Genomic DNA, 13,439 nt, shown 5'->3' with positions numbered 1-13,439 from the left:
AGATTCTATGATTCAATTAATAGTGGCATGGTAATAAGTTCTCTGTTCAATTCTGCTTTATAGCGCAATTTTATAACCAAGACCTCTCGAAGCACTTTATAGATAAAATCGAAAATAATCCACTGATCTGACTGAAGCAAGTCCATATTGGTCCAGTTAATAATTGCTGTGTTTACACGAGTCAGTTTAGAAGTCTCATTATAGTCTGTCCTACGAAGACAGAAGTTAATCTTGAAATCCTTTTTGTTGTTTAAATATCAAGCTTTTCTCATAGCAGTGAATGAAAGTGATACAACAGTCGGAACCATCTTAGACCAGCTTTCATGAAATGTTTTAATGTCGTCTTCAGGAATGGTTCTGCAGGTTTTTCCCAAATCTCAATGTTTTCTGCCTTTTTTTTCCCCCCCACGCTGCTTCGGTGATGGTGAGGTTGGAGCTCTGGAGAAGCTGATCCATGACTTGTGTGAACAAAGGAAGAACCAAGACCAGTTTCAGGTTTGGAAAGCAAAAAAACTAGTTTTCTTTTAATTCAGTGTGTGAGATCAGTGTAATTTGAATCACTGTCATGCTGACAAGTAGCCCCCTGCCAATCAGATCCTTCACAGTTATATGTGATGGATTTAATCTGTCTATATATTAATTTTTTCCATCAATGTGAACATTAAAAACAGCCCCAAACCATGACAAGACTGCTACTGTGTTTTACAATGTTGTCTTTAGTTGTCTACATACTATAATTTCAACCGAAAACGTCCAAATCTGGAATTTATTACCACATAACACCCCTGATTTTGAATCCAGTTTTTTTGTTTTGTTTTGTTTGTTTTTTTACTGCACGAACACCTTGAAAAGCCGAACCAGGGATGGAGGCCGTAAATTAGCCAGCGGCTATAGGACTTATCGGCATGGCAATGTATTGTACTGTCCCTGCCAAATAAACAAATAATAATTTGAAACCCCCCCCCCCCAAAAAAAAAAAAAACAGTATATGGCGGTGTTTTCCAATCACTGTGCCATGGCACACAAGTGTGCCGTGAGAAATTACCTAATTTCACCTATTTGTAGGGCAGTGACGATATCCTTTTGTCCCGATTCGATTCTGATTTTTTTTGTTTGTTTTTTTGTTTTCGACTACAAGTTTAACGCGAGATTAAAGTGAGAATTCTGAGGATAAAGTCAGAATTCACAGAATTATTTTTTTTATTCAGTAGCCCTAATACTTTTTTTTTTTTTTTTTTTTTTACTGAAAAAAGTGTGCCTTGGCTCAAAAAGTTTGAAAAACACTGGTCTATGGAAAACGTAGAATGCCGAGACTACATTTCCCATCATGCGTTGCGCGCGTGCAGCGTAGGTGTTTCCGGTGTCTTATAACATTTTACTTCCTTCCACACAGTCCGACGCGAACAAATCGAAAAAGGAGACGTCGCTAAGTTTAAAGTGTTTATAGCAATAGTAGCTTTTAAAGCAAAGTTTTTAATTTTATTTTTGTTGCGTGCGGTCCGAGGACTGAAGAATCGTTTAAAAAAGAAAAGAAAAAAAAAAACCGCGGACCGTAGCGCGCAGGCCTCCGCAGAAAGTTTGGTCGAGGGCCTGTAAACAACATGTCCTCCGCCTCGCAGCCTTCATCCAGACGGCAGTGGTGCTACCTCTGCGATCTGCCCAAGATGCCGTGGGCCATGCTGTGGGAGTTCAGCGAAGCGGTGTGCCGGGGATGTGTCAACTACGACGGCGCCGATCGGATAGAGCTCCTCATAGAGACCGCCCGGCAGCTGAAGAGCACGCACGGAGTTTTAGACGGCAGGTCTCCGGGTCCACCGCAGGGTAAGCCCGGCTCGGTCGGGCCCGGAGAGGCGGCGGGGCGGCCGCACAGCGAGCGTGTCGACAGGGGGAGGGGTGAATATGGGGTGTCCTCTCGCCTCCCCAACGGGCTCCACAGAGCTGAAGATGTGGCTTTGTCAGAGGGCAGCCGTCAGAGCCCGAACACCCGCCGGGCTGTGGCCGGTGCTGTCCCCAGTCTCCACGGCACCATATCGCATGCCTTGATAGCTCAGGGGCTCGTAGCGGCCCCACATGGGCTCCTGGCCCCGTTATCAGGCTCCAGAGCGGGGGCCACACCTATTGCAGTCTCGGCTGGCCCTTTAATAGGTGATGCTGGCAGGAGACAGGCCGTGTCTCTGGGTGTGGGAGCCAGCACCTCAGCACTTGTGGGCATCGATCCAGCGGTGTGGAGGAACAGTGAAATGATGGCTGAACTGAATGAGGTGGCTCGGAGCAGGGTGGAAGGGTGGCCCAGTCGTCCCAAAGCTGTTCGGGATGTACTTGTTGCCCTCAGCAGCTGCATCCCCTTTAATGTGCGCTTCAGGAAAGACCATAACATGATTGGCCGGGTTCTGGCTTTTGATGCCAGCACAAGTCCAGAGATAGAGCTGAAGGTGTTTGTGGAGTATCCTGCTGGCTCCGGAATCATCTTTTCAGGAATCCCAGACCTGGTCAGGCAGATGTTCCGAGATTCGGCCAAAGATGCAGGCAAAGCGGTGAACTCTGGGCTGCGTTATGTGGAATATGAGAAGAGGCAAGGCACAGGAGACTGGCGTGGGCTGTCTGAGCTGCTGAATGATGGTGTGCGGCTGTTTAAAGAGCCCCCCATCCCTGAGGTTCTGCCCCAGCCAGATGCTGTGCTGCCTTTGGCAGCTGCTGGACGCCCCGGTCCGGCGAAGGGCACGACCAGGCGCCGCAAAGCTTCCCCAGGTTCAGAGAATGGAGAGAGCGAAGGGAGGCCTGATCACTCAACAAGGGAGCCCTGGTCTCGGGGCGCCTACGCGGGCATCGACCCCCTCCCTGGCATGGCAGCCCCTCAAGAAGGCCCACCTCGTCTCCACAGCCAACCGTCCCCCATCTCCGCTCTAATGGGAGTCGCAGACAGCCTGAGCTCCAGTCAGATGGCCAGAGAGAGTCCCAGCATGTCCACAGCCCACTCCTCCACAGCTGGCCGCTCCACCAGCAGCAGCCCATCCACCGCCTCCACCTCGGTTTCCCAGGCAACCATGGGGCAGGGTTTGAGCGCTGTGGGGCCAGGCAGCAACACCAGTGCTGGTGAATCGACAAGCAGCACGCAGGGCGCCCTCCTCTGCTGTACCCTCTGCAGGGAGCGTCTGGAGGACACACACTTCGTCCAGTGTCCCTCCGTCCCACACCATAAGTTCTGTTTCCCCTGTACCCGAGGATTCATCCGCAGCCAGGGCCAAGGAGGAGAGGTGTACTGCCCCAGCGGAGAGCGCTGCCCCCTGGCTGGATCCACCGTGCCTTGGGCCTTCATGCAGGGAGAGATCTCAACCATCCTGGCCGGAGATGGAGACGTGACTGTAAAGAAGGAGAGCGATCCTTGACGTCTCCATCCTGCTGTGGTGAATGGTAAGAGGAGGAAACGTGAAGCTGTGTGTACATCACAGAGCAGCATCTTTCCCTCAGTGCTCCTGCAAACAAGCTTCAGAGTTTCAAACCTAAAATTGACTCAAAGTACAAACAAGTTCATGTTTGATAAGAATAATCTTCAGCTGAAGCCAGATTTTGTCTGCAGAACCTGTTTTATAAAAAGAACTGATATCTGCCAGTTCAGTTCTGGAATTCATTTATACAACATTGTTCATCTGAAATTTGATAAGAACCAGAGTGGAAAACCCTGATTAAGCAGGGATTAAATGGTTTAAATGTCGGTCATTTTGCTCATTTTGGGACTTAAAAATATCTCAGATAAAAAAAACAAACACACACACACACACACACACATAAATATAAATATATATATATATATATATATATATATATATATATATATATATATATATAATAAAATTAGTAGTAGGAAATCTATTCGGATTTTTGCTTCACAATTGAATTTAATTTGTTGTTTATTGTTTAAAAAATCTTTTTTTTCCTTCAAATAAATACAAGGAATCCATTATAATTTTTTTAAATAGTTTTTATTGATCTTTTTAATTTTCTTCTTGGGCATTATAGCAGCAGAATGATGATCTGGCTACTGTGTTGAATTTTCTTATTGAAATCAAGAAAAATGACAAGCAAAATAGTTTTGCACATTTTTGTTTAGATATTAAGGCTCAAATAAGCGTGGATAAAAAGCTGTAATAATACATGCAGAAATAAGATTTAAAAAATAAGTTTAAATAAAGTACATGTATGTATGTATATGTATAATTATTGAATGTTGAATTTAATTTGCCAATTTAATTTCCTGTATTAAAAAAGCAGTTTATTTCCTGATTTTTAACAAGTTTATTTATTTTACTAAGTTTTAAAATGTTTAAATGGAAAAGTAAAACTAAAGGAGAAAACGCTTTATTATGTAGAAATGTATTATTTCTGTTCCCCTTTTGAATTTATATTTAGGTTTTATCTTCAGAACAGAAATGAATCTCAATACTTTTACCTTTAAACATACCTTGTATTTATCTGATGGTTTAAAAAAAAACAACAAAAGACTTACCTTCCCTGTTAAACCTGAACAAGTGTTTCTAAAAGGATTCTAATATGACAGGAAGGCTGCGGTCCTGTGCACAAACTCTGAGATGTAAACAAACAAAACAACTAGTTCTAATTAATGGACTTCCCTCAAAGGACAGAACAAAAAGAGAAAACGATCATTTGGTGGGAACATCACTTCTGTTGTGGTTCAGCCTGTTTTCTAATCCCACCATGATGGTCAGGTCAGGACTCTGCAGGGGTCGGACCATCTGTCGCAGGACTTCTCGTCTCTTCATGGCTGGAATCGGCTCGTTTTGACTCCAGTCTGATTAATTGTCCGCCTCCAGGTTGAATTTGGGAATAATGTCGATGAAATCTGGTCATCTTCAGTGTCTAAAGCCATAACAACACATCCAGATGCAACAGAATATCAGTGGTTTGATTCCAGATAAGGCAGCTCATTGTTGGTTTTCTTTTCTCTCCACAGTGGATCAAACACTCTGAAAGCACTTCCCTATTATCTCAAGCAGAGGTCCACTTCGGCTGCATTTCGTCCTGTGTGCCTCCCAGAGGAGAGAAACTGAAGCCCAGGAGGACACCTACACAAAGACCAGTTACTAAAGACATGACCTGTTTGGAGAGGGACTCACCTGTGTGACGGGGGCTCGGTTCAGTCCCGACCCATCTGCGATCCTCTTGCCTCTCCTTCTCCTCTTTGTCCACGGCGGCAGAGGCCTCGTTTCAAAAAGCCAGGGATTGAAAGCACACGTTTGTTTGTTTGACAATCTGATTTGTCTTATGTTTTTTTGTATTAATGTTGCATTTTCCTCTAGTGAGACAGCGGTATTGATTGATAACCAGACAAAAATCATGCAATTCTTTGGAAAAACGAATGTTTAAACAAAAAAAAAACAAAACAACCATTTGGTCCTTAATGCCAAGGAGTGAAAAATGTAACCCTACAGTATGTCTCTTAGGTATTCTCCTTCTGTTGTATGTCAAAAATGTGAATTTACTTTCAACATGACTATGTAATTTCTATTTTTGATACAATACAAATTTCTATGTATTTGTTTATAGTGATGAGAAGACCAAAGATGGCTTCATGCTCATTGTAATTTTATTGTATTGTAGCTGTGTATTCACTGATAACCTTGGCATCAGTCACTAATTAGTCCACTTATCACAAATGTAAGCTTGTTTTGTCTATTTACTTTTTGACCTATATGTATGGTATAATTAGCACCACGATCTTCAGTGGTTAACCCACATACTTATGTGATCCTAACAGGTCAGTTCTACAATAAATAACTGAATAGTTGGAGCGGCTTTACTGTTCATTTAAAACACGCATTGCATCCCTTTCTGATCTTAAAATCTTGCATCCTGGACTTGTTTGATGACAGTGACATCTATCGTGTGTATTTCTAGAGTGGTGGATACCCAGCAGCGTCCTGAGGCTGAGAAACCGCTCTATACTACTAACATCTGGGATGCTACGTGACGTCGCAGCAGAGTTTCCCTTCACGCTTGAAAACGCAACGTTGCTGAGTCGGCAAAGAAAACGCAAGAAGCTTAAAAGACAAAATGAGGTCAGGTTGGACGCTGAATCGGCCGCATCCATCTAATTGCTAAAGTTCTGTCGTGTCTATAAATCGCTCAGACTTCAAATGTATTTTTAAGAAAACTTTATTGATAAATATTTCACAAAAAGCCAACGAAATGCATTGATTATGCCCTTAAAGCACAGTTTAACATGTTTGTAAACTAAGTATCGTACAGTGATTACACACCCACATGAGTAATCTGATTACATCAGAAATCACAGCAAAAACCACAGTGTACATGTTCTCCCAACACAAAGCGCCAGTATCCCTGATCAGTTTCACGCATCTGCAAGTAAACTTTAAAGAACTTGTATGTATCATGACAGATGTGATGCAGCTGCTCACTGTGTTGATCATGTGATGCTTTCAATGAACTGAAAGTAAAAAAAAAAAAAATCAGGGATACTTTACCAACAATAATGCAGCTTGGAACCTTTTTTTTTTTTTTTCCCCTCTTTCTTTTAGAAAGATGAAGTCTTGTGATTTTCTGGTATTTAAATGGTGTAATTGGCTTCCTTGCAGCAGCAAACGTGACTCATGCGTCCATCTGAGTCTTCTGTTTTGGAGCAAATGCATCTTTTTAAGCTGCTGGTGGAAAACCAGATCATTTAATTTCCAAACAGCTTTTTTTTTTTTTTTTCTTTAAAGTTTTTGTTCTGATTGCATTTCCAGAACAGAAACCACCAAATAAATCCGATTTCCTTCCTGTCAGCTTCACTAATGACATTTTCAGTTTCATAAAACTGCTTCTATTTTCAGCTCCGTTGTTCCTAAATGTGACCTAACGTGCTGATGACAAATTCATGGAGCATTTGCATCCATCTTGGCTAAAAATCAGAGTGAGTTTTGTGAACACGGCTTTATAATTCTGCCTCTGTATTTATATTTATTGCATTCTGCCCCAGGATCACTCAAAAACAGCTTTCTAACCTCCATGGTAGTTTAGAAATCTGCTTCCTGGAGGAAAATCAATTGCAGCCTGGTTCTTTAAGTGCATGTGAAGATAAAAAATGTAAACACCAAACCCAGACGCACAGATCAATAAGCTAATATAAAAAAACAAAAAAACAAACACATTTGCTGATGTGTAAACATATCTGAACACAATATAGTGGTATAAATCCTAGATTTCTTTGCTTGTGATTACATGTATGATCACATTCACACCTCTTGTTAAATGAATTTGTTGCAGAACACAGCAGTTGTTCAGATGGGGCTCCCGCTGTGTCCCAGGGCCTCCTGAGCTCCCTTCAGGGTCTCCTTCTTCACACACTTCCAGTAGCCAGACATGCCGTTCTGAGGCTGCACCTGAAGGCGAGAAGCATAGGCTGAAATCACAGCGTCGCCAACGTCTACTGCGTTTTGGTCGTCACGGCTCACCTTCAGGCCACGCAGCACTCTGTCGTTCATCACTCCGATGAATTCCTTGTGGCTCAGGCAGTTGTCTCCATCCATGTCAAAGAGTTTGAACACGGTGTCCAAGACGTTCTCCGACAGCTCGTGGCCCGTTGTGATCTTCACGGCTCGCTTGAACTGGGCTGCAATGAAGACAAAAAAACAAAGGGAGGTTGTCTGAAGTATGTGGTGAAAGGAGAAAGCTATGAGGTCTAACCAGCAGAGGAGTTACCCAGTCCCACAGGACGGTTGGCCTCAGTGACCATCTTCATTGAAAAGGCAAAGTCCTCCAGGTTATTTGTGAACAGGCAGAAAGCTCTGAACTCATCAAACGTGATGCTCTGGGAAAGAAAAGATATCGGATTATTATGAGACCACATTGAATCTGATAATGAGAGCAGGCCATCAGTTATACTGGGAACTTACCCATGCAGTTTTAATTATTGTTATGACTGCTTCCAAAAACTGAGCAGACGAGTGGCACAACACATACTAGACTTGTCCGCTTAAATCTTTAAACCCCATCTCCTTTCATGGTGATGTCTGTGTCTGAGTATTTTAATCATCCACGTGGTCATCACTGAACTTTTTTTCTGCCCATCAGCCCATGAAACACACTGATCTGCAGCTCATTGGCTCTTCTCTTAACAGACATAAGGCTGAACCAATCAGATGTGTTGAACTCCTTTCGGGTCAGTAATGCAGCTATCTGCCAAAACCTAGTTTGCCTCCCTTTATTTATTAAAGTAGGATGACATCAGTTTCCAGCAGAACAAAGGTTAACTGGTTGTAACTGGTTTAAACTGCAGAATTTACTTAGTTTAAAAAAAATTGAACCATAATTTAATATTAACAGTGAGTCAGGAGCTTTTTGATTGTCTTTATAAGCCTATTTGTTAGTGGTTGTGGGCTTTATTGAATACTTTTGGGTCAAAATGTGCCAGAGGCAGTTTCTGTGTTGGTGTTGATGGATAATACACAGAAACAAAACACTTCAAGCTTGTTTATTTATACTTTTATCCATAATAGCAGTTGTTTGTCTCTATCAGAGAATCCAATAATTCTGGACGTTGCTGCATCATTATATACTTTTTTTTTCCCGCCCAGACCATCGTGCTGACAGGAGCAGGAGAGTCCATGTACCTGACCAGCAGGGATCTTCTTCCTCATGTTTTCCCAGTAGACCTCATTGTCTTCTTCATTGGTGTAGTGGAGCAGCCACTCAGCAAAGTCTTCTCTTCTCATGGTGTCCATACCTTTGGAGAACTGCAGGAACTCCATCTCCTGGACCTCAGCCTGCAGATCTTCCATGAACCTGAATGACAGACACCAATTACTGTCACAAATATGCTCTGAAATCCTACTGTCATACCACTGTTTGTCAGGAAAAACTGATTTAAGTCCATATTTTAAATGAAACAAAAGGGCGAAATAAGGTATAGATATAGAAATGAATATATATGTATGTATGTATATATGTATGTATAAATGTATGTCTGTATGTATGGATACAGGAATATTATGTATATATTTTATATAGATATATGAATGTATGGATATTGGTAAGTGTCATAATATGTAATAGTATAGTATTCCTCATAGTTTCTCAAAGTATATCAGAATATGCAATACTATAATCTATGTCACAACATGTCATAGTACAGTATATTTAAAAAAATGTCATAGCATAGTATGTGAAAAAAATGTAATAATACAGTATTTGTCAAAAAATGTAATGGTATAGGATGTGTCACAACATGATATAGTATATGTAAAAAATGTAATAGTACAGTATATGTCACAACATAGTATAGTATGTGTAAAAAATGTCATAATTTAGTATGTTTCAAAACTGTCAAAATGTTATAAGTATGTGTCACGATATAGTAAAAATAGTGTCAGTAAAATATGTGTCAAAAAGTCGTAATAAAGTATGTTAAAAAATGTCATAGTATAGTATATGTCAAAAAATGTCAGCGTAGGATGTATCACAACCTAGTACAGTATGTGTCAAAAAATGACAAAGTATAGTATGTGTCGAAAAGTGTGATAGTATAAAATGTGTCACGACATAGTAATGTATGTGTCAAAAACTGTCACAGTAAAGTATGTCAAAATGTCAAAGTATAGTATGTGTCAAAAAGTGTCATAGTATAAAATGTTAAAGTATGTTACAACAGTATAGTGTCAAAAAAGTGTCAAAGTAAAGTATGTCCCTCCCAATCACCCACCTTCAGGTCTCACTGTGATTGAAGTCCCCCAGCAGACCAAGCAAAGAATGCGTCAAAATGTCAGTATAGTCGGTGTAAAAAAATTTCAGTATAGTATGTGTCAAAAAAGGTTATAGTAAAGTGTTTGTCAAAAAAAATGTCATAGTATAGTATGTGTCAAAAATGTCTTAGTATAGTATGTGTACATATATATGTAGTAACACTTTACAATATGGGCAACATATAGTGTGGAAATATGTAATTGTGTGTGTCATAATATGTCATAGTAGGTGCCATATGTCATAGTAAAGTATGTGTCAAAAAATTTCATAGCAAAATGTGTAAAAAAAAAGTCAGTAAAGTATGTTAATCAAACCAAATCAAACTTTATTTGTATAGCACCTTTCTTGCTTAAAAACAATACAAAGTTCTTTACATAATAAAACAATTGACATCAAAATAGACAAAACACTAACACACATACACCCATAGCCCCCTTTCACCCACCCACACTCACCCATGCCCTATTAGCCCTATAACAGTAAAAAGAAGATGAATGGTCAGGTACCAGATGAGGAAACAATATTCTCAGGGTGCATCTACACAAAGGGCTACTCCCACCAACAACCACCCAGGCCATCACCATGGGGGCCACCCGGGTCCGGGCAGACAGGACCCATGCCACAACTGTAAGGCTGCAGCGCTGGATCCCAACCCACCAGACAGGGATAGCCCCCACAGCAACACCCATGCAGTCAGAGCAGGGGCAGCCCTCGGTGAAGAGGACCCCAATGAGTGGTAACTACACTAAAGTAAAATCCTTTAAAAAATAATGAAATCGATACTAATGTGAAAATAAATATATAGAATATATAAATAAATCAAATTAACTAAAAAGAAGAATAAATATAGGCTAATATAAATAATGCCATAGTATAGTATGTAAAAAATGTCATAGTAAAGTATGTTAAAAAATGTCTTAGTATAATATGTTGAATAATGTAATAGTATAGTATCATAGTATAGTATAGTATGTGCCAGAAAAATGTCATAGTAAAAGTATTAGTCAAAAAATGTCACAGTAAAGTATGTTAAATACTTTCATAGTATAGTATGTGCCAGAAAAATGTCATAGTAAAAGTATTAGTCAAAAAATGTCACTGTAAATTATGTTTAATGATGTCATAGTATAGTATGTGCCAGAAAAATGACATAGTTAAAGTATTAGTCAAAAATGTCAAAGTAGTCTGTGTCTTATATGTCACAGTAAAGTATGTTAAATACTTTCATAGTATAGTATGTGCCAGAAAAATGTCATAGTAAAAGTATTAGTCAAAAAATGTCACTCTAAAGTAGTCTGTGTCATAAAATGTCACAGTATAGTATGTGCAAAAAATGTCACTGTAAAGTATGTTAAATACTTTCATAATATAGTATGTGCGAGAAAAATGTGATAGTAAAAGTATTAGTCAAAAATGTCAAAGTAGTCTGTGTCTTATATGTCACAGTAAAGTACGTTAAATACTTTCATAGTATAGTATGTGCCAGAAAATGTCATAGTAAAGTATGTGAAAAAAAAATGTTACTATAAAGTAGTCTGTGTCAAAATATGTCACAGTATAGTATGTGCAAAAAATGTCACTGTAAAGTATGTTAAATGTCATAGTATAGTATATCAAAAATGTCATAGTATAGTATTTGAAAAAAATGTCATAGTATAGTATGTTAAAAAAATTTCATAGTATAGTATGTGAAAAAATGTCATTGTATAGTATTTCAAAAAAGGTCACTGTATAGTATGTCAAAAAATTTAATAGTATAGTATGTGCAATAAAATGTCAGAGTATAGTATTTGTCAAAAATGTCACTGTAAAGTATGTCAAAAAATGTCATAGTATAGTATGTCAAAAAAATGTCACTGTAGTCTGTGTAAAAAAAATGTCACAGTATAGTATGTCCAAAAAATGTCATAGTATAGTATGTCAAAAATGTCATTGTATAGTATGTGCAAAAAAATGTCATAGTATAGTATGTCAAAAAATGTAACTGTAAAGTATGTTTAATAATGTCATAGTTTAGTATGTCAAAAAATGTCATAGTATAGTATGTGCCAGAAAAATGTCAAAGTAAAGTATTTGTCAAAAATGTCACTGTAAAGTATGTTAAATAATGTAATAGTATAGTAGTAAAAAAATGTCATAGTATAGCATGTGCAAAAAATTTCATAGTATAGTATGTCTAAAAATTCCATAGTATAGTATGTGCCAAACAAATGTCATAGTAAAAGTATTAGTCAAAAAATGTCACTCTAAAGTAGTCTGTCATAAAATGTCACAGTATAGTATGTGCAAAAAATGTCACTGTAAAGTATGTTAAATACTTTCATAATATAGTATGTGCGAGAAAAATGTGATAGTAAAAGTATTAGTCAAAAATGTCAAAGTAGTCTGTGTCTTATATGTCACAGTAAAGTACGTTAAATACTTTCATAGTATAGTATGTGCCAGAAAATGTCATAGTAAAGTATGTGAAAAAAAAATGTTACTATAAAGTAGTCTGTGTCAAAATATGTCACAGTATAGTATGTGCAAAAAATGTCACTGTAAAGTATGTTAAATGTCATAGTATAGTATATCAAAAATGTCATAGTATAGTATTTGAAAAAAATGTCATAGTATAGTATGTTAAAAAAATTTCATAGTATAGTATGTGAAAAAATGTCATAGTATAGTATTTCAAAAAAGGTCACTGTATAGTATGTCAAAAAATTTAATAGTATAGTATGTGCAATAAAATGTCAGAGTATAGTATTTGTCAAAAATGTCACTGTAAAGTATGTCAAAAAATGTCATAGTATAGTATGTCAAAAAAATGTCACTGTAGTCTGTGTAAAAAAAATGTCACAGTATAGTATGTCCAAAAAATGTCATAGTATAGTATGTCAAAAAATGTAACTGTAAAGTATGTTTAATAATGTCATAGTTTAGTATGTCAAAAAATGTCATAGTATAGTATGTGCCAGAAAAATGTCAAAGTAAAGTATTTGTCAAAAATGTCACTGTAAAGTATGTTAAATAATGTAATAGTATAGTAGTAAAAAAATGTCATAGTATAGCATGTGCAAAAAATTTCATAGTATGGTATGTCTAAAAATTCCATAGTATAGTATGTGCCAGACAAATGTTGTCGTCAAGTATGTCAAAAATGTCACTGTAAAGTATGTTAAATAATGTAATAGTATAGTAGTAAAAAAATGTCATAGTATAGCATGTGCAAAAAATTTCATAGTATAGTATGTCTAAAAATTCCATAGTATAGTATGTGCCAAACAAATGTCATAGTAAAGTATTTGTCAAAAAATGTAACTGTAAAGTATGTTTAATAATGTCATAGTTTAGTATGTCAAAAAATGTCATAGTATAGTATGTGCCAGAAAAATGTCGTCATCAAGTATTTGTCAAAAAATGTCCCTGTAAAGTATGTTAAATAATGACATAGTATAGTATGTCAAAAAATGTCATAGTATAGTATGTGCCAGCAAAATATCATAGTAAAGTATTTGTCAAAAATGTCACTTTAAAGTATGTTAAATAATGTAGTAGTATAGTATGTCAAAAATGTAATAGTATAGCATGTGCAAAAAATGTCATAGTATGATATGTTAAATACTTTCATAGTATAGTATGTGCCGAAAAATGTCATAGTAAAAGTATTAGCCAAAAAATGTCAAAGCAGTCTGTCAAAA

General features: G+C 37.9%; 2 protein-coding genes across 2 annotated transcripts in view; one reads left to right on the top strand and one right to left on the bottom strand.

Moving 5' to 3' along the window:
- The first annotated feature begins 1,396 nt into the window (after positions 1–1,396).
- On the top strand, positions 1,397–5,761 carry LOC306761746 (interferon regulatory factor 2-binding protein 1-like). The gene is made up of 2 exons (XM_079248023.1): positions 1,397–3,411; positions 4,970–5,761. The coding sequence occupies exon 1, from the start codon at positions 1,602–1,604 to the stop codon at positions 3,384–3,386; it is 1,785 nt and encodes a 594-aa protein (XP_079104149.1). The 5' UTR covers positions 1,397–1,601; the 3' UTR covers positions 3,387–3,411; positions 4,970–5,761.
- A 561-nt stretch (positions 5,762–6,322) lies between these two features.
- The window catches only part of micu2 (mitochondrial calcium uptake 2), a gene marked incomplete at its 5' end in the record, with an annotated part of 16,049 nt that continues 8,932 nt past the window's right edge, over positions 6,323–13,439 (bottom strand). Inside the window, 4 exons of the mRNA XM_079247250.1 lie at positions 6,323–7,397; positions 7,470–7,627; positions 7,717–7,825; positions 8,628–8,799. Coding sequence (XP_079103376.1) covers positions 7,296–7,397; positions 7,470–7,627; positions 7,717–7,825; positions 8,628–8,799 — 541 coding nt within the window. The 3' untranslated portion in view covers positions 6,323–7,295. The remainder of the gene's footprint in view (positions 7,398–7,469; positions 7,628–7,716; positions 7,826–8,627; positions 8,800–13,439) is intronic.

Source organism: Telmatherina bonti (assembly GCF_933228915.1).
Source record: "Telmatherina bonti genome assembly, chromosome: 10".
NCBI lineage: Eukaryota > Metazoa > Chordata > Actinopteri > Atheriniformes > Telmatherinidae > Telmatherina > Telmatherina bonti.
Note: the sequence above shows the minus strand (reverse complement) of the source record. Positions and strands in the feature narration are given on the sequence as shown.